The sequence below is a fragment of the Pristiophorus japonicus genome, chromosome 22 (genome assembly GCF_044704955.1).
Source record: "Pristiophorus japonicus isolate sPriJap1 chromosome 22, sPriJap1.hap1, whole genome shotgun sequence".
Taxonomy (NCBI): domain Eukaryota; kingdom Metazoa; phylum Chordata; class Chondrichthyes; family Pristiophoridae; genus Pristiophorus; species Pristiophorus japonicus.
Window position 1 is genome coordinate 7950083 of NC_091998.1, and position 21632 is coordinate 7971714.

Sequence of the window (21632 nt, forward strand, 5' to 3'; positions counted from 1 at the left end):
CCAAGGGGGCCATCAAGCGGTCCCGACAGCGGGTAGTCGAGGGGGCCGTTCAGGTACTTGATTTAAACGTTCTTACTAAAATAGTTGTAGAGCTGTTGAGTTGGGAGTGGCTTCAGAAGACTGAATAAAACCCCAGCCAGTTGGGTTCGGGAATCCACAATGAGGCAGGTGGTTGTGAGCCTGGTGGATGAACTGGTAATATGTCGTGTGATTGTTAAACCTTTATTAATAAACCAACTAGTTCTTAATAGCAATGTGTTGCTATGAATTCTTAAGCAAAGAACCCATGAAGCAAATGCATTACACTGACCATCAGAGCACCTTGCACAGCCGAACACATGGTAAAGACGTGGGAGGTGGGAGCAAATTTCCTCAGGGTTTCTCTCGCTCCACTGCCGTCACTTAGGCGGAAACCACGTCCAAGTTACCACGGCAGAGCAAGAGAAGCTCCGGCAAAATTCAGCCTCCCCCCGCCCTCCCCCATGGTACACCAGCCCAGGATTCAGCTAGTGTAGTGCCTACGTTAAAACCGCGACTACACTTCAAAAGCAGTACTTCATTGGCTGGGAAGCGCTTCGGAGTGTCCCGGCGGTGGCCAAAGGCGCTATATAAATGCTAGACTTTCCTCTCTTTGTATTAGTTATGGTTAAACCTGCACCTGAACTTCTGCTTGCAAGGGACGGATGTTGAGTCAATGCCACCGACAGGGAGAGCGGTGCACAGACAGGAGAAGCCGGCTGCAAAGCTTTCTGCAGGATTCCCCGGCAGACATTTTGGACGGATATAGAAATGCTGAGCCCTGCCTGCAATCAGTGTCCCAGCGAGTAAGGGATGCATTCCGCAAACACAGTGTTATTTACAAAAATAAGCAAAAGCGTTGCATGGAATAAAATATTCTGCGAAGGAACTGAAAGGCTCTGAGATGTGCATGACATTCAGAAATAGTTTTACAAGTTTTACAGCTGGATTTGGAAGGACAATTCTAAACATAAAGGGCTGGATTTCCCGGTCCTTTGCGTTTCGTCCCGGAGCGGCGCGAGAGGCGGCTGCGAGGGCTTCCGCGCCCCGCCGTGATCCTCCGGTCGGGTTTTGCCGCGGCGCGGAGCAGCACCGGCGGGAAGAGCTGTGCCGGGTGTGCGACGCCTCTGGTTGTGACGCCGGCAGTAGTTTTTCCCCGATCCGTCCGTCCGGAATGACCGTCTGGGAAATCGGTGCGGTCCGGCATAGGGCGGGGAGAGAGGTATGGTACTCCGCAGGTAAGTGCGAGTCTTTGTTCTTTTAATTTTTTTAGCGATTTGTGTTGTGGCGGCGTGGGCAATGTGGGAATGTTTTTGTGGATTTTTTTTAATTTTTTTTTTTTAAGGTCACCCCCCCCCTCACCCTCGGCCCCTCCCAGAGTGCACACGGTCTGGTACTTTAGTTAGCATGTTTCCCATCCTCACACCACGAGAGGTGTACAACGTCTCCCTTCGCGCTGCGCCCCCTGACGCAGGGCCCAGATGCCCAAACTTCCTTCCCAAAGCGCAAACTATTCCCGGCCGCTAACTTTCCCGCCCTGCCTCCGTTTTCGCCCCGAAAACAGAAGTGCCTAAAATCCAGCCCATAGCCTTCAGCCTCGCTGAGAATGATCCTATGGACATTAAGATCATATTTGAATCCTCAGTATGCTATTAAGACAATTCAAAACACCTTTTAAAGGAATCAATTATCTGTCAGTGGGAGAATAAAGTATTCCTAAATCCTGGAACAATCATTACCATCATTCCTGTTCACAACCCTCCAATTATCAAGGACATCCTCATCATCATCATCATAGGCAGTCCCTTGAAATCGAGGAAGACTTGCTTCCACTCTAAAAGTGAGTTCTTAGGTGGGTGGGGAGTCTGGTTTGCCGCACGCTCCTTCCGCTGCCTGCGCTTGCTTTCTGCATGCTCTCGGCGACGAGACTCGAGGTGCTCAGCGCCCTCTCGGATGCTCTTCCTCCACTTAGGGCGGTCTTTGGCCAGGGACTCCCAGGTGTCGGTGGAGATGGTGCATTTTATCAAGGAGGCTATGAGGGTGTCCTTGAAACGTTTCCTCTGCCTTCCTGGGGCTCGCTTGCCGTGTAGGAGTTCCGAGTAGAGCGTTTGCTTTGGGAGTCTTGTGTCGGGCATGTGAACAACGTGGCCCGCCCAACGGAGCTGGTCGAGTGTGGTCAGTGCTTCGATGCTGGGGATGTTGGCCTGATCGAGAACACTGACGTTGGTACGTCTGTCCTGCCTTCTTTAACCCCTCTGCTACCTTCGCTACTTCTGACCACTCCACTCTCCTTGTACATCTCTCCTCCACAGTCCACATCCGAGGCACTGTTCTCTGCTGTGCATTCCATCCTGCAGCACTGCAGACACTACATTGCCTCCAATGGTTCCTTGCCCTGAGCAGCATGTTTAACATCGCATCTGAAGGACAGCACCTCTGACAGTGCAGCACTACCTCAGAACTACACTCAAGTGGCAGCCTAGATTTTGTGTTCAAGTTCTGTAGTGGGGTTGAACCTGCAACCATCTGACCTAGAGGCACGAGTGTTGCCAATGAAGCCAAGCTGACAACTACACTAACAATAGAAGTGCAAAGGAAAGCGGGAAAGTCAATTAAAAGATATGTAGTAATATATATATTTTAAATATCTGCAAGCACTAAAGAGAAGGTCTGCAGGTTAGGTTATAATCTGTTGATTCTGTCAGCTGTGGCTCAGTGGGCAGCACTCTTGTCTGTGTCAGAAGGTTGTGGGTTCAAATCCCACTCCATGAGACTTGAGCACCAAAATCTAAGCTGACACTCCCAGTGCAGTACTGAGGGAGTGCCGCACTGTCGGAGATGCCGACTTTCGGATGAGATGTTAAATCCAAGCCTCGTCTGCCCTCGCAGGTGGATGCAAAAGAGCACTATTTCGAAGAAGAGCAGGGGAGTTCTCCCCAGTGTCCTGGACATTATTTATTCCTCAATCAACATCACTAAAACAAATTATCAGGTCATTATCACATTGCTGTTTGTGGGAGCTTGCTGTGCGCAAATTGGCTGCCGCCTTTCCTACATTACAACAGTGATTACACTCCAAAAGTAGTTAATTGGCTGTAAAGCGTTTTGGGATGTCTTGAGATCGTGAAAGGCGCTATACAAATGCAAGTCTTTCTTCTGATTAAAAAAATCCGTTTTAAGGCTTAAAAACATTCCTTAATTCTATGGTGGTAAAGACATGAGAAGCAGGTGGAACTGTGCTTAATTTACTGCACGATTACATTAACCACTTCATTTCTCATTAGTGCTCATTATGTAAACCAAAAGATGCTTTCCTAACAAACATCAATCCAAGAATGCGTCATGATCTCCTGAGGGATACTGTTCCACTCTTATACTGGCTTTGGAAAGAAACTAAAGTGTTTACTCAAGCAGAAGGCTGAATACATTGCTACTCATTTATATTCACGTCCTCTGGTGACTCTCAGCGGGCTTTGTTGCTTTATTACCGCTCGCACAACAGAGAGAGAAAAACAGTGAATATTTAACCGAAACACGAGGTTGGAGGCAAGACATGTTCCTCCCCAGCACTTACACAACTAAATACACGCAGCACTGGAAATGTTTAGAACCCTACATCTGGTCGTGCTGTACAATGCACTTCACTTCCTGCCTCCCCCAAGCAAAAGGTAAACGACCCAACCATTCCTAGCCTGGTTTCCCCATCGCCTGCCAGCACCTCGACTAGATGTAGGATCCACTCCAGTCCTCACCCTTCCACGGTTCCCCCACCCACCCTCCCCCAAACCATGCAGCCGATAGCGGGACCTATTCCTCCCGCCTCACACGGAGCGATTCTGGACAGGCAACTTGTCCCCTCTCCCCTCAAACAGCACAATAGGGAGCGGCACCGTTCACTCCTCCTGCCTACTGCCTGTAACACCTGATTCTAACCACCCCCCCCGGCCCCCGCCCCACAACTCTCAGAACTTGCTGCAGGACTAATTCCTTCACCTCCTCTCGCCCTCATCAGGACAGGCTGCAGGATCCGTTTCCTCCATCCCCGCCACCCACAGTCTCAACACCTTGCATTTATATAGCGCCTATAACAGCAACTTGTATTTATATAGCGACTTTAACAACTTATATTCATACAGTGCCTTTAACAACAACTTACATTTATATAGCATCTTTAACAACAACAAATTGTAAATATATAGCGCCTTTAACATAGTGAAACGTCCCAAGGTGCTTCACAGGAGTATTACACAATAAATATTTGATACCAAGCCACACAAGTAGAAATTAACACGGGGTAACCAAAAGCTTGGTCAAAGAGACTGGTTTTAAGGAGCATCTTGAAGAAGGAAAGAGAGGCGGAGAGGTTTAGGGAGGGAGTTCCAAGCAACAGAAGGCACGGCCACCAATGGTTGAGCGATTATAATTGGGGATGCTCAGGAGGGCAGAATTTGAGGAGCACAAACATCCCGGGGCTGGAGGAGATTACAGAGATAGGGCGAGGCCATGGAGGAATTTTAAAATAAGGATGAAAATTAACATAGTAGAACATCTCAAGACATTTCACAGGAGTGTCATTAAACAATATCTGACACCAAGCCCCATATGGAGATATTAGGGCAGCTGACCAAAAGCTTGGTCAAACAGGCAGGTTTTAAGAAGCGTCTTAAAGGAGAGAGAGAGAGGTAGAGAGGTTTAGGAAGGAAGTCCAGAACTTTGGGCCCGGGCAGCTGAAGGAATGGTCGCCAACAGTGCAGAGATTAAAATCGGGGTGCGCAAGACGTCAGAATTGGAGGAGCGCAGAGATCTCGGAGGGTTGTAGGATGTCACAGAGTTAGGGAGGGCTTTGAATTTTGAAATCGAGGCATTGCCGGACCGGGAGCCAATGTAGGTCAATGAGCACAGGGGTGATCGAGCCTCAATTATCTGTGGAACAGGTGCCTCTCAGATGTAGAACATGTCCCTTTCCTCTCTTCCACCCCATCCTATACCTTGCTATAAACGGTCATAGTTATAATTCAGAATTTTAATTCCCCAGAATATCATTCTCAGCTTCACATTTACACCGCATTACAATCTGACAGGAAACGGTGATTGAAAAATTCAGCTCCTGAAAACTCTGACCTCATTTTTAATTTGTGTTTAATTCATTCAAATTAAAAAATAGCAAAACCAAATTAAAGCATGAAATGCAATCACTGGAAACTAGTCACATCAGTTCATATTATATTAAATAAAATAAGGAAAAGGCTTGGCTTATTTGCTGTGGCTGCCAATCACTGCTGAAGCAGCTCTGTAAAAGATCAGTGCTACAAGCCTACCAAAGATCTTTGTAATTCAGAGCCATTTAATTCCTTTCCTCCCTTAGTTTCTGAAGCAAATAAAGCCGATTTCACTCGCCATAAGCACCTCATAAAAGCAAGAAACCGGGAGCAGCAACGTTTATGGACAGAGTGCCAATTTAGTTGGAGTCACAGACAATATTTCAGACTGATGTACCTGCCTGAAATACCAGACAAATGGATGCTTGCTTCTGTATCCACACAGCTTGCCAAGGCTCTCACACCCTCATTAATAAGAAATAGGAGCAGGAGTAGGCCATATGGCCCCTCGAGCCTGCTCCGCCATTCAATAAGATCAAGGCTAATCTGATCAAGGACTCAGCTCCATCTCCCTGCCCGCTCCCCATAACCCCTTATTCTCTTATCGCTCAAGAAACTATCTATTTCTGTCTTAAATTTATTCAATGTCTCAGCTTCCACAGCTCTCTGAGGCAGCAAATTCCACAGATTTACAACCCTCAGAGAAGAAATTTCTCCTCATCTCTGTTTTAAATGGGCAGCCCCTTATTCTAAGATCATGCCCTCTAGTTCTAGTCTCCCCCATCAGTGGAAACATCCTCTCTACATCCACCTTGTCAAGCCCCCTCATAATCTTATACGTTTCGATAAGATCATCTCTCATTCTTCTGAACTCCAATGAGTAGAGGCCCAACCTACTCAACCTTTCTTCAAAGTCAACGCCCTCATCCCCAGAATCAACCTGGAGAACCTTCTCTGAACTGCCTCCAAAGCAAGTATATCCTTTCGTAAATATGGAAACCAAAACTGCACGCAGTATTCCAGGTGTGGCCTCACCAATACCTTGTATAGCTGTAGCAAGACTTCCCTGCTTTTATACTCCATCCCCTTTGCAATAAAGGCCAAGATTCCATTGGCCTTCCTGATCACTTGCTGTACCTGCATACTATCCTTTTGTGTTTCATGCACAAGTATCCCCAGGTCTCGCTGTACTGCGGCACTTTGCAATCTTTCTCCATTTAAATAAGGAGGAGGAGGCATTAGAAGGGGTGGCCTAAAGCATGGTCGAAGAGCTTGCTTTTCAGCAGGGCCTTCAAGGTGAAGAGAGAGGTGGAGAGGCAGCGAGGTTTAGGGAGAGAATTGCAGAGCATGGGCACTAATGGTTGAAGGTACGCCCGTCAGGACTGGGGTGAAGGGAGGACAAGAGGCCAGAGCCCAAGGAACAGAGGGTTCGGAAGGAGGATTGTGGGGCCGGCGGAGGTTACAGAGGGAGCAGCGAGGCCGTGAAGGGATTGAAGCACGAGTACAAGGATTTTAAACTGCAGGGTTTGGGAGAAACAGCCAAATACACCACCCAGATTAATAACAAATTGCAAAATGTTGGAAATCTAAAATAAATACATAGATATCCAGCCGGCCCATCAGCATTTGTAAAGAGAAAAGACAGGTTAAAGTTTTCTCTTTTCAGATGATGTCTGATCTCCCATTTCCACTACACCTCTGCCCTCTTGAGCATCCCTGATTATATTCGCTCAACCATTGGTGGCCGTGCCTTCTGTTGCCTGGGCCCCAAGCTCTGGAACTTCCTGCCTAAACCTCTCTACCTCTTTCCTTCTTCAAGACGCTCATTAAAACCTACCTCTTTGACCCAAGCTTTTGGTCATCTGCACTCATTTCTAGTAAGAAATAGGAGCAGCAGTCGGCCATTTGGCCCCTCTAGCCTGCTCCGCCATTCAATGAGATCATGGCTGATCTGATCTTGGCCTCAACTCCACTTTCCTGCCCGCTCCCCATAACCCTCAACTCCCTTATCATTCAAAAATCTATCGCCACCTTAAATAGATTCAATGACCCAGCTCTCTGGGGTAGAGAATGCCAAAGATTCACGACCCCCTGAGAGAAGAAATTTGTTTCCGTTTTAAATGGGCGACCCTTATTCTACTTATGCGGCTTGGTGTCACATTTTTTTCATCTCATAATGCTCCTGTGAAGCGCCTTGGGATGTTTCACTACATTACAGGCGCTATATAAATACAAGTTGTTCTTGGTATTATTTCTGCAATGAACTGAAATAGTTAAATGGACAATTTTTTTTCACAGCAACTACTTTGCTAAGTTACATGAACTGTATTTTCGAGTTACCTTAGCAGCAGAAATCTTTAAAGATCCCCACGATGGAGGATTAATGGAGCTATGCAGCCCAGGATTCCTGAAAGCGTTGCTGTAAAACCTATCACGAGTGTGTCGACTGGCAGCTCATTGTACTGTGCGCTACAAATCTGTTTTGTGGAATAATCAGGTTTTCTTTCGAAAACAAAGCCCCGATTTGTTCTTGTCTTAAATCAGCCCCGCTGTAGTCATTCCAGCTATCGAGGAGGGCGGGGGCAACGTTCCCTGTTAAGCTGCGTGGCAATCTGGAGGACCCATGCGGACAGCTCAACGCTTTAGAATGGATGCCCGGCAATTTGAATGGGGTTGGGGGGGGGGAGCGGGGGAGTCTATCTTTTGGCAGTGCTGTTGTTATAACGACATGTTATATAAGAATTAGGAGCAGGAGTCGGTCATTCGGCCCCTCGAGCCTGCTCCGCCATTCAATGAGATCGTGGCTGATCTTCTACCTCAACTCCACTTTCCTGCAACATCCCCATATAAGAACATAAGAATTAGGAACAGGAGTAGGCCATCTAGCCCCTCGAGTCTGCTCCGCCATTCAACAAGATCATGGCTGATCTGGCCATGGACTCAGCTCCACTTACCCACCCGCTCCCCATAACCCTTAATTCCCTTATTGGTTAAAAATCTATCTATCTGTGATTTGAATACATTCAATGAGCTAGCCTCAACTGCTTCCTTGGGCAGAGAATTCCACAGATTCACAACCCTCTGGGAGAAGAAATTCCTTCTCAACTCGGTTTTAAATTGGCTCCCCCGTATTTTGAGGCTGTGCCCCCTAGTTCTAGTCTCCCCGGCCAGTGGAAACAACCTCTCTGCCTCTATCTTGTCTATCCCTTTCATTATTTTAAATGTTTCTATAAGATCACCCCTCATCCTTCTGAACTCCAACGAGTAAAGACCCAGTCTACTCAATCTATCATCATAAGGTAACCCCCTCATCTCCGGAATCAGCCGAGTGAATCGTCTCTGTACCCCCTCCAAAGCTAGTATATCCTTCCTTAAGTAAGGTGACCAAAACTGCATGCAGTACTCCAGATGCGGCCTCACCAATACCCTGTACGTTGCAGCCGGACCTCCCTGCTTTTATACTCCATCCCTCTCGCAATGAAGGCCAACATTCCATTCGCCTTCCTGATTACCTGCTGCACCTGCAAACTAACTTTTTGGGATTCATGCACAAGGACCCCCAGGTCCCTCTGCACCGCAGCATGTTGTAATTTCTCCCCATTCAAATAATATTCCCTTTTACTGTTTTTTTTCCCCAAGGTGGATGATCTCACATTTTCCGACATTGTATTCCATCTGCCAAACCTTAGCCCATTTGCTTAACCTATCTAAATCTCTTTGCAGCCTCTCTGTGTCCTCTACACAACCCGCTTTCCCACTAATCTTTGTGTCAGCTGCAAATTTTGTTACACAACACTCTGTCCCCTCTTCCAGGTCATCTATGTATATTGCAAACAGTTGTGGTCCCAGCACCGATCCCTGTGGCACACCACTAACCACCGATTTCTAACCCGAAAAGGAACCATTTATCCCGACTCTCTGCTTTCTGTTAGCCAGCCAATTCTCGATCCATGCTAATACATTTCCTCTGACTCCGCGTATTTTTATCTTCTGCAGTAACCTTTTGTGTGGCACCTTATCGAATGCCTTTTGGAAATCTAAATACACCACATCCATCGGTACACCTCTATCCACCATGCTCGTTATATCCTCAAAGAATTCCAGTAAATTAGTTAAACATGATTTCCCCTTCATGAATCCATGTTGCGTCTGCTTGATTGCACTATTCCTATCTAGATGTCCCACTATTTCTTCCTTAATGATAGCTTCAAGCATTTTCCCCACTACAGATGTTAAACTAACCGGCCTATAGTTACCTGCCTTTTGTCTGCCCCCTTTTTTAAACAGAGGCGTTACATTAGCTGCTTTCCAATCCGCTGGTACCTCCCCAGAGTCCAGAGAATTTTGGTAGATTATAACGAATGCATCTGCTATAACTTCCGCCATCTCTTTTAATACCCTGGGATGCATTTCATCAGGACCAGGGGACTTGTCTACCTTGAGTCCCATTAGCCTGTCCAGCACTACCCCACTAGTGATAGTGATTGTCTCAATGTCCTCCCTTCCCACATTCCCGTGATCAGCAATTTTTGGCATGGTTTTTGTGTCTTCCACTGTGAAGACCGAAGCAAAATAATTGTTTAAGGTCTCAGCCATTTCCACATTTCCCGTTATTAAATCCCGCTTTTCATCTTCTAAGAGACCAACATTTACTTTAGTCACCCTTTTCCGTTTTATATATCTGTAAAAGCTTTTACTATCTGTTTTTATGTTTTGCGCAAGTTTACTTTCGTAATCTATCTTTCCTTTCTTTATTGCTTTCTTAGTCATTCTTTGCTGCCATTTAAAATGTTCCCAATCTTCTAGTTTCCCACTAACCTTGGCCACCTTATACGCATTGGTTTTTAATTTGATACTCTCCTTTATTTCCTTGGTTATCCACAGCTGGTTATCCCTTCTTTGACCGCCCTTCTTTTTCACTGGAATATATTTATGTTGAGCACTATGAAAGAGCTCCTTAAAAGTCCTCCACTGTTCCTCAATTGTGCCACCGTGTAGTCTGTGTTTCCAGACTACTTTAGCCAACTCTGCCCTCATCCCACTGTAGTCCCCTTTATTTAAGCATAGTACGCTCGTTTGAGACACTACTTCCTCATCCTCAATCTGTATTATAAATTCAACCATACTGTGATCACTCATTCCGAGAGGATCTTTTACTAAGAGATCTTTTATTATTCCTGTCTCATTACACAGGACCAGATCTAAGATAGCTTGCTCCTTTGTAACATACTGTTCGAAGAAACAATCCCGTATGCATTCTATAAATTCCTCCTCAAGACAAGCCCGTGCGATTTGATTTGACCAATCGATATGTAGATTAAAATCCCCCATGATTACTGCCGTTCCTTTTTCACATGCCTCTATTATTCCCTTGATTATTGTCCGCCCCTCCGCCGGTGAAGTTATTATTTGGGGGCCTATAAACTACGCCCACCAGTGACTTTTCCCCTTACTATCTCTAATCTCCACCCACAATGATTCAACATTTTGTTCATTAGAGCCAATATCGTCTCTCACAACTGCCCTGACATCCTTTATTAACAGAGCTACCCCACCTCCTTTCCCTTCTTGTCTATCTTTCCGAATTGTAAGATATCCCTGTATGTTTAATTCCCAGTCTTGGCCACCCTGCAACCACGTTTCTGTAATGGCCACCAAATCATACCCATTTGTAATGATTTGTGCCGTCAACTCATTTACTTTATTTCGAATGCTGCGTGCGTTTAGGTAGTGTGTGTTAATACTAGTTTTTAAACCATGATTTAAACCCTTGATTCCCTTAATATCCAATAATCTATCGATCTTTGTCTTAAATCTACTCAACGACTGAGCCTCCACAGCCCTCTGGGGTAGAGAATTCCAAAGATTCACCACCCTCTGAGTGAAGAAACTTCTCCTCATCTCAGTCCTAAATGGCCGACCCCTTATTCTGAGACTGTGACCCCTGGTTCTAGACTCCCCCAGCCAGAGGTAACATCCTCCCTGCATCTACCCTGCCAAGCCCTGTAAGAATTTTGTATGTTTCAATGAGATCACCTCTCATTCTTCTAAACTCTAGAGAATATAGGCCTAGTCTGCTCAAACTCTCCTCGTAGGACAATCTCCCCTGTTGTACCACAGAGTCATCCTCGACTCCAGGGGATTACCTGAGAAGAAGACCACAGAGTATCCTGACGCATCGATTTGCAGATCGGTCTGGAAAGGAGTTCAAAAACACTCTGGTAGTCCAGAACTTCTCTTTTAAAATGACCTTTAAAGATATTTACAGAATCTGCTTCAACAATAGTCTGTGGCAGAGAGTAACCTCCCCCTTTTAATATCTTACATTTCTGCCTCTCGTTACTGTCTCGCCGTCTAGAGGAAACAACCGGTCATTACTCTCTCCCATCACAGCCCATTGTAACCTTGAAAGACTCACCCTTTAACCTGCTCAGCTCCAGTGGAAATAATGGAGACAAAGCAACTTCTCAAGCCTGGCTTCAAAAGTGTAACCACCCTATATCCTTAGTAGCAATGCACTGAACATCACAGAATCATACAGCACAGAAGGTGGCCATCGTGTCAGTGCTGGCTCTTTGAAAGAGCTATCCAATTAGTTCCACTCGCCTGCCCTTTCCCCATAGCCCTGCAAATTTCTTCTTTTCAATATATAATGTTGCACATTTTTTCTAATGTTTTCATATCCTTGGTATAATGAGGTGCCAAAACTGTAAGCAATATTCCAACTGTGACCTAACTTGTACAAGTTCAATATTACCTCTTTGCTTCTATTCTGCGGCACTACTAGGTACAAAATGAAGGAAATTTGTCTGCCTTTTTAATCGCCTTATCTAGTTGTTTTTAATGACCAGTATACCAGCACACTGAGGTCCCTCTCTCTTCTACTCCATTGAAATTCTTAGCATTTAAAATGCACTTCCTTCTGCTATTTCTACATCCAAATTGTAATACGTCACATTTCTCTAGACTGAACTGCATCTGCCACCTATCTGCCCACTCTACTCACTTACCAACATGCTCTGTGTCAGCTGTGGCTCAGTGGGTAGCGCACTTGTCTATGAGCCAGCAGGTTGTGGGTTCAAGTCCCACTCCAGGGACTTGAGCACATAAATCTAGGCCGACACTCCAGTGAATTGCTGAAGGGAGAGCTGCATTGTTGGAGGTACCGTCTTTTAGATGAGACGTTAAGATGAGGCCCCGTCTGCCCTCTCAGGTGGACGGAAAAGATCTCATGGCACTATTTCGAAGGAGAGCAGGGGAGTTATCCCCGGGTTTTGGGCAAATAATCATCCCTCATTCAACATAACAAAAACAGATTATGTGGGTCATTATCACATTGCTGTTTGTGGGAGCTTGCTGTGACCAGATTGTCTGCTGCGGTTCTTGCATTACAACAGTGACTACACTCCATTGCCTGTATAGCGCTTTGAGATGATCGTGAAAGGCGCTATATAAATGCAAGTCTTTCCCAATCCTCATTACTACTCCCCCCTCTCCGACATATAGCAGCAGCAAATTTAGATATTGTTCCCTCAATTCCCCAAGTCTAGATCAGTTCTGTATATAATAAAAACAGCTGCCTGGTGAAACAGCTCTCACATCACTCTGGTCTGAGAAGCTTCCCTTTGCTTTCTGCCCGCCCAACAATCTCTCCATTCATATTTCCACATTCCCCTCTAATTGCAGGTGCCGCTATGCTTTTTGAAAAGCTATATTCTAAAACAAAGCCTCGATTTTTTTTCTGGCTTAAGTCAGTCCTGGTGTAGACATTCCAGCGATCCCGGGAGCGAGATAAGCACTTGAGGGAGGGAAGAACAGAAGGATATGTTGATGGGGTGAGATGAAGAGGGGTGGGAGGAGGCTGGTGTGGAGCATAAACACCGGCACGGACCTGTTGGGCCGAATGGCCGGTTTCTGTGCTGTTTTTGTATAAAAACTGCATCAGTGTGTTGAGAAATGAGAGGGAGGAGTTTGGTAAATGTTATGCGATGACAATTGGAGAAAATAAATCATTGTGAGTCTTGCTAAAAGGGAGGTTTGGCCCTTTCAAAACAAACGATAAGACTTGGCAATTTCTAAATCTCTTAAAGTTCATAACTGCATTTGGTTTTAGAGTCAGCTGTTCACCTGCATAACTGTTGCTACCCATTACTCTAAATAGGGCAGATTTCCCAAATATAAAAACCTTCAATACAATAATGTGGATTATGGGTAATAAACCAAGGACCACGAGGTCACCAGATGTCTGTCCGTCTGATGCTGGCTATCGGAAATGCTGAGAATCGGGTCTTCAGCTCTTCGTATTTTTCGACATTTGTTGAATTATTGCCGCTCATTCATCACCCCCTGTGCTCGCTGCCCCGTGTCCTAACTCGCACCAAGTCCCACTCACCCATCACCCCCTGTGCTCTCACTGCCCCGTGTCCTAACTCGCACCAAGTCCCACTCACCCATCACCCCGTCCTAACTCGCACCAAGTCCCGCTCACCCATCACCCACTGTGCTCACTGCCCAGTGTCCTAACTCGCACCAAGTCCCGCTCACCCATCACCCCGTGTCCTAACTCGCACCGAGTCCCACTCACTCATCACCCCCTGTGCTCGCTGCCCCCTGTCCTAACTCGACCAAGTCCCGCTCACTCATCACGCTCTGTGCTCACTGCCCAGTGTCCTAACTCGCACCAAGTCCCGCTCACCCATCACCCCCTGTGCTCGTTGCCCCGTAGCCTAACTCGCACCAAGTCCCACTCACCCATCACCCCGTGTGCTCGCTGCCCCGTGTCCTAACTCGCACCAAGTCCCGCTCACCCATCACCCCCTGTGCTCGCTGCCCCGTATCCTAACTCGCACCAAGTCCCACTCACCCATCACCCCGTGTGCTCGCTGCCCCGTGTCCTAACTCGCACCAAGTCCCGCTCACCCATCACCCCCTGTGCTCACTGCCCAGTGTCCTAACTCGCAACAAGTCCCGTTCACCCATCACCCCTGTGCTCGTTGACCTGCATTGGCGCCCAGTTAAGCAACACCTCGATTTCAAAATTCTCATCCTTATTTACAAATCCCTCCATGGCCTCGCCCCTCCCTATCTCTCTAATCTCCTCCAGCCCCACAATTCCTCCCCCCAAGATGTCTGCGCTTCTCAAATTCTGCCCTCTTGAGCATCACGGATTGTAAATGCTCAGCCATTGGTGGCCGTGCCTTCAGCTGCCTGGGCCCAAAGCTCTGGAACTTCCTCCCTAACCTCTCCACCTCTCTTTCCTCCTTCAAGACGCTCTTTAAAACCTAACTCCTTGACCAAGTTTTCGATCTGCCCTAATTTCTCCTTAAGTGGCTGTGTCAAATTAATTTTTTTTGCCTTATAATACTCCTGTGAAGTGCGTTGGGACGTTTTACTACGTTAAAGGCGCTATATAAATAAAAGTTATTATTGTTGTTTTATTTCCGCTGCCGTGCGTTAATAAAACACATTTCTACAATAGCACCATTTTCCTGTGCATTGTGAGCAGTCTTTCAGAAGTTAGAACTAGGACCCTGTGGGTGTGTCAATATTTGTGTGGGGCTCCCAAATGTGTGACTATTTGCGCGAGGTCCCTAGTTGTTGTCATTCTTTGCAGGAGGTCCCCAAGAGGTGCACACGGTGCCTGCGAGTGTGTTGATATTTGCATGGGATGGTGTCAATATTTGCAGACGGTTCTCCCACACACAGAAGAGTTTAAAAAGCACTGCTACAAATTGAACTGTTGCATATCCCCTGTGCTAAGTTTATTATAGCAGTCAGAACACACCGTTGGTACCGGCGGATTAGCGGTGCTCTGAATCGCTAAACTTTGTCATTTTCATGGGAAATTGCACATTTACTTGTTACCATGCATCTTGGTCCCAACATGTCAGAACGCGTAGCTCCACTACAGACCCAAACTGACCCAATCCACATTGAGGGAATCTCTTTGAAGTCACAAGGTAGTGTAATGCAGAACATTTTCAAGTGTTTAATGACATCTAGTGGTGGGCTGAATCAGACCACTTACTGTGCGACAGACAGACAGACACTGATGGCCCTGCTTTTAAATAGTTGTGCCTCTACAAGACCACTTGTGGAATGCAGCTCTTCTGTGTAAAGCTGCTGCAGGGACTCTGGGTGGGTGAGGAGTGTTAAAGTTTGGGTTGGCAGCTGTGAGGATCCAGTTACTTTGCTGAAAGGGATGAGAGGCAGATAAAGCAATTTCAGAAACTTGCACAACCAATTTCTGCACCTTTGGGATTCTTGCTTGAACCATTTGTGGCTGAAATTGTCCCCTTTTTTTAAGACCCGTTATACGGGGCGGTAGGGCCTTACCAACCAGGGGCAGGTGGAGGATGTGACCCATCCCCAATTGCCCCCGGGTTGAAACAGGTTTACGCCTCGCCCCGACTTTCCACCCTGTCCCGCGCTCCGACACTCTTGTCAGCCACGCACCGACCTTTTGCCGTCCGGTGGAAACCCTCTTTCCGCCCCACGGGAGAAACTGCCCCGCGAGGCGAGAAGCTGCCAGTGGCTGGACGATGCGGCCCTCTTGGCTGGCCCAGCCGGACCCCTCCCTAGTGGCCCAGTGGGTGCCAAGGAAGCCTCACTCGGCCTCGCAGCAGCCCTCCCCTTTAAGTGAAGGGGAGGAACATTTCTACGCTTCAGTGGAGCGCGGCACGTCGGTGTTGCGCTGATGTCATCATCGCCACGGTGACGTGCTCAGTGCGGCGGTCCCCGCTCCTGACACAAACCCGCTGTGACAAAGTTAACGAGCCGAATTTTCCGCCTCTTCCCTCCGATTCCGCGGGGGGGGGGGGGGGGGGGGATAATTCAAATTATCCGCCCCAAACGCCTTGTGAAGCTGTCGGGGTGCACTGACTCAAATGGGGCGGAGGGCAATTTCCAGCCCTATTAGGCTAGGGCCGGGATGGCGGGGGGCGGGGGAACAGAAGTGTCGGAAGGCTGCCTAGGAGGTTTCTGCAAACAGAACTAGCAAATGATTTCTCCCACACAGACGAAAATTACGTTTTTTTTTGAGGAGCAGGGTACATTTTGCTTTCAAACCATCCCTCCTACTTTCGTACTTCCCTTTCAAATGAACCCCAGTGTTACATCTCTGTCGGGGTACTGCAGTAAATTGAGGAACGTTGCTCAGATCGGAGGGGCGGGTGCAGAGTGCTGAAAATTGTCTGGGGCTTTACTCACTTGATAAAGTCCTCCTTGCACTTCTGCAGCAGTTCACAGGCTCTTGCGATCTCGTGCTCATTCAGCAGAATGAGTGTTCCGATGGTCAGGTGGAGCTTTGCTGGGTTCTGGAAAATACTGCCGTCAATCCCACGGTCCTGGAAGGAAAGAGGGACAAGCAGCTGAATTTTTTCACGTTGTTCCACCCCTCTGAGCAATGCTACAAGGCAGCAAGGAGCAGCGAGTGAAGTCCATCAGATGGAGAATAGTGGGTAGCCAAGACTGATCTGGAATTTAGCGGTTAAGGGGTGATTTAGAAACTATTTCCGCTGGTTGGGGAGTCTAAATTCTCATCCTTATTTTCAAATCCCTCCATGGCCTCGCCCCTCCCTACCTCTCTAATCTCCTCCAGCCCCACAACCCTCCCCCCGCTCTTAATTCTGCCCTCTTGAGCATCCCTGATTATAATCGCTCCACCATCGGTGGCCGTGCCTTCTGTTGCCTGGGCACCAAGCTCTGGAACTCCCTCCCTAAACCTCTCCGCCTCTCTATCCTCCTTCAAGACGCTCCTTAAAACCTACTTCTTTGACCAAGCTTTTGGTCACCTGCGCTAAATTTCTACTTATGTGGCTCGGTGTCAATTTTAAAAAATCTCATAGTACTCCTGTGAAGCGCCTTGGGACGTTCAACTCCGTTAACGGCACCATAGAAATACAAGTTGTTGTTCATAATGTCGAAAATATCTTTATTTGTATGCAGGAATTTTTTTATCAGAAATGTCGAAAAATTCTAAATTCTGACGTGGTTGGTGGAAATCCAGCTCTCCAGATGCCTCTGGGACCATCTCATCGAGCCGCTGAAGGCACAGGGACCCCACAGATTGCCCTAGATGTTGCTCGAGCCTCCAAAAGGTGCCCTGGTTTCCTCCACATTCTCATTAGTACAGCCCGAGAGTTGCAATTAGAATGCTGTCACAAGGAGCAGCAGTAGAAAATGAGACGACAAGCTACATGGCAGTGATCATTTCAGTCCGCACAACACAGGCTCCAGGGCTCCTGTCATTTGGACTCGCGCACCATTAGTGGAATGGCCCCAGGGCAGGTTCAGATCAATTTTACATGCTGTAGCAGAGCTTGAAGTGCTTGCTTCATGAAGGTTACATTCCTACGTGTCTTTGATCCAAGGATCGAATTAGTTCTTTGCCTTGACTTAATTAGCTCTTTATGATCAGAAAAAAAATCTTTGTTCCATTGTGAATTTGTCGCAGATATGTAAAGTGCATCGATATTCTTTAATATATTTACACCATTACCTGCTACTAATTGGATCTAGCAGCAGCTCACCCGTGGCGTGGCTCACAAGTAGTCTGGAACATGGCTGTGACATTTAACTGCTAAATTTTCCTGTCCACGTATCATCATTACAGGCGGTCCGTCGTATCGAGGATGACTTGCTTCCAAGCCAAAAAAGGGATGAGTTCACAAGCGTTTCAATGAAAGACCTAATATTCCAGAACCCGAACTACATCCTGAAGGGTGGAAGACGCATGTGCGTGGATTTTTTTAACGTGGGGTGGCCGTTGCACACCAGCCACCACACGGGCTTGACAGAGCCAGGTCTTGGTCCAGTGGCAAGGGTTAAGCAGGACGACTGGAGACCAGCTCTGCTGCACGGACCTAGTGCACACACACATTGCAGTGTGGGCTGGGCCCGTGCTGCCCCTGGCCCCGAACTCACACCTCTCCTGGGCCCCGATCACATCCCTCCACAGTCTCTCGCAGCTCCTGCTGTACCTGCCCACGCTCCAATCACCGACCTGGACCTTGATGACGTCGCTCTTCGCTCCAGTCATCCTCCTGCACCAGCTCGGACTGCTCCCTGAAGTGGCCTCCACGCTGCTCCCGAGCCGCCGCACCTCCGCTCCTTTTATGACCCCGACCTGCCGCTGGTGTTCTCACACAGGTCGAAGCTTCCACGCTGTCCAAGTATGCCCAGTGTCTCAATACACTAATGCAACAGTTGACCAAACTACTTGGGTCAGAGGTCAATTGTTACCTGCTTGTTTCATGCTCCGCATCAACGACTGCCTTTCTTTCTAATCACAAGAGTTCTTTTCCGGGAGTAATCACGGGAGTACCGCGTACAGTTTTGGTCTCCTTATTTAAGGAGGAATATACTTGCACTGGAGGCAGTTCATAGACGGTTCACAAGGTTGATTCCTGAGATAAAGGGGTTGACTTATGAGGAAAGATTGAGCTCATTGGAGTTTAGAAGAATGAGAGGTGATCTTATTGAGACATGTAAGATTCTGAGGGGAGATGCAGAGAGGATGTTTCCCCTTGTGGGGGGAATCAAGAATCTAGTTTCAGAACAAGGGATCGCCCATTTAAAACAGAGATGAGAAGGGATTTCTTCTCTCAGAGGGTTGTAAATCTTTAGAACTCTCTACCCCAGAGAGCTGTGTCATTGAATATATTCAAGGCTGAAATCGACAGATTTTTAAAATTTAAGGGAGTCAAGGGTTATGGGGAGCAGGCAGAGAAGTCGAGTTGAGGCCAAGATCAGATCAACCATGATCTTATTGAATGGGGGAGCAGGATCAAGGGCCAAATGGTCTACTCCTAAACCTATTTCTTATATTCTTATGTTCTGAACTGAATGAAAAGTTCTCAGATAGGTACGCCACATCAGATGTGAAAGGACGTTCGAGTGGACAAAGAGACACAGAATCTGTTGTGCTGATACAGGAACTTTCTTCTGTATTTAACGAAACCTCCTGAACACGAAGGGTAGCCAACACATTGCAAACGCTCTTGCTGTGTGCGGCTTTTATATGTATTGCGCTTTTAGTATTTGTCAATTATTGTGCATTATTTATGGGAAAATAAAAATGAGTTGCTTTAAGTCTGCAAACCTATTATTCTAGTAATGGTTGTCACTTCAAAGAGAATTAGGTAGCACGCTAAGATGGATGTTCAATCCAGTAAACATGCTGCAACGAAGTTACTTCTTAGCCCCATTATGCACCTCTGCAAAAGCAGAGTACAGTAAAGATATAAGGGGTGAAATTTTGACTTAACAGTCGCACAAAATGCGCTTATGGCAAATCAGGAGCCCGTTTAACAAAGAACTAGGCCAACACTCCCAGTGCAGTGCTGAGGGAGTGCTGCACTGTCGGAGGTGCCGACTTTCAGATGGAACGTTAAACTGAGGCCCCGTCTGCCCTCTCAGGTGGATGTAAAAGATCCCATGGCCACTATTTCGAAGAGGAGCAGGGGAGTTCTTCCCGGTGTCCTGGCCAATATTAGTCCCACAACCAACATTGTGTGGGAGTTTGCTGTGCACAATAGGCTGCAGCGTTTCCCACATTACAACAATGACTACACTCCAAAAGTACTTCATTGGCTGTAAAGCGCTTTGTGACGTCCTGAGATTGTGAAAAGCACTATAGAAATTCAGGTCTCTTTCTTTTTAAAGTATTCCCAGCAATCTAAACCATTAAAGAACAATGGTTAGGCCTCAGCTGGAGTAGTGTGTTTAATTTAGGCAACACACTTTAGGAAGGACGCCAAAGCCTTAGAGAGGGTGCAGAAATGATTTACTAGAATGGTGCCAGGGATGAGGGACTGGAGAAGCTGGGGTTGTTCGCTAGCCGCCGACTCCATCCCTCTCCATGGCAACAGTCTGAGGCTGAACCAGACTGTTTGCAACCTTGGTGTCATACTTGACCCAGAGATGAGCTTCCGACTACATATCTGCCCCATCACCAAGACTTATTTCCAGCTCTGTAACATCGCTCAACTCCGCCCATGCCTCAGCTCATCTGCTGCTGAAACCTTCATCCGTGCCTTTGTTACCTCTAGACTTGACTATTCGAACGCACTCCTGACCAGCCTCCCATTTTCCACCCTCCATAAACTTAAACTCACCCAAAGCTCTGATGCCCATATCCTAACTTGAACCAAGTCCCACTCACCCATCACCCCTATGCTCACTGACCCACATTGGCTCCCGGTTGAGCAACACCCTGATTTTTAAATTCTCATCCTTGTTTTCAAAACCCTCCATGGCCTCGTCCCTCCCCATCCTCCAGCCAATGACCCTCCGAGATATCTGCGCTCCTCCAATTTTGACTCTTGCGCATCCCTGATTTTAATTACTCAACCATTGGTGGTCGTGACTTCAGCAGCCTAGGCCCCAAGCTCTGGAATTCCCTCCTTAAACCTCTCTTTCCTCCTTAAAACCTACCTCTTTGACCAAGCTTTTGGTCATCTACCCTAATATCTCATGTGGCTCGGTGTCAAATTTTGTTTGATGATAACACTCCTGTGAAGCACTGTGAGACGTTTTACTATGTTAAAAGCGCCATTTAAATGCAAGTTGTTGTTATTCTCCTTACGACAGAGTAAGTAAAGAGGTACTGCAGTTGTACAGGGCCTTGGTGAGACCACACCTTGAGTATGGTGTACAGTTCTGGTCTCCTAATCTGAGGAAGGACATTCTTGCTATTGAGGGAGTGCAGCGAAGGTTCACCAGACTGATTCCCAGGATGGCAGAACTGACATATGAAGAAAGACTGGATCATCTAGTCTTATAGTCACTGGAATTTAGAAGAATGAGAGGGGATCTCATAAAAACATATAAAATTATAACTGGACTGGACAGGTTAGCTGCAGGAAGAATGTTCCCGATGTTGGGGAAGTCCAGAACCAGGGTTCACAGTCTAAGGATAAGGGGTAAGCCATATAGGACCGAGATGAGGAGAAACTTTTTCACCCAGAGAGTTGTGAGCAAGTGGAATTCTCTGCCACAGAAAGTTGTTGAGTCCAGTGCGTTGGATATATTCAAAAGGGAGTTAGATGTGGCCCTTACGGCTAAAGGGATCAAGGGGTACGGAGAGAAAGCAGGAAAGGGGTACTGAAGTTGCATGATCAGCCATGATCATATTGAATGGTGGTGCAGGCTCGAAGGGCCGAATGGCCTACTCATGCACCTATTTTCTATGTTTCTATGTAATTTGATAGAGGTGTTCAAGAGCATGAATGGTTTTGATAAGAGTAAAGAAGGAGAAACTGTTTCCAGTGGCAGAAGGGTCGGTAACCAGAGGACACAGATTTAAGGTGATTGGCAAAGAACCAAAGGTGACATGAGGAAACATTGTTTTCATAAACACAGTGAGTTGTTGTGATCTGGAATGCACTGCCTGAAAAGGTGGTGAAAGCATATTTAATGGTCACATTCAGAAGGGAATTGGATAAATAATTGAAGGGAAAAAATTTGCAGGGCTATGGGGTAAGAGCGGGGGGGGCAACGGGATTAATTGGATAC

General features: G+C 47.0%; 1 protein-coding gene across 1 annotated transcript in view; it reads right to left on the reverse strand.

Annotated features, from left to right (window-relative positions):
* ascc1 (activating signal cointegrator 1 complex subunit 1) overlaps positions 1-21632 on the reverse strand; it is a 57133-nt gene that overhangs the window by 22797 nt on the left and 12704 nt on the right. Inside the window, exon 6 of the mRNA XM_070865571.1 lies at positions 16326-16462. Coding sequence (XP_070721672.1) covers positions 16326-16462 — 137 coding nt within the window. The remainder of the gene's footprint in view (positions 1-16325; positions 16463-21632) is intronic.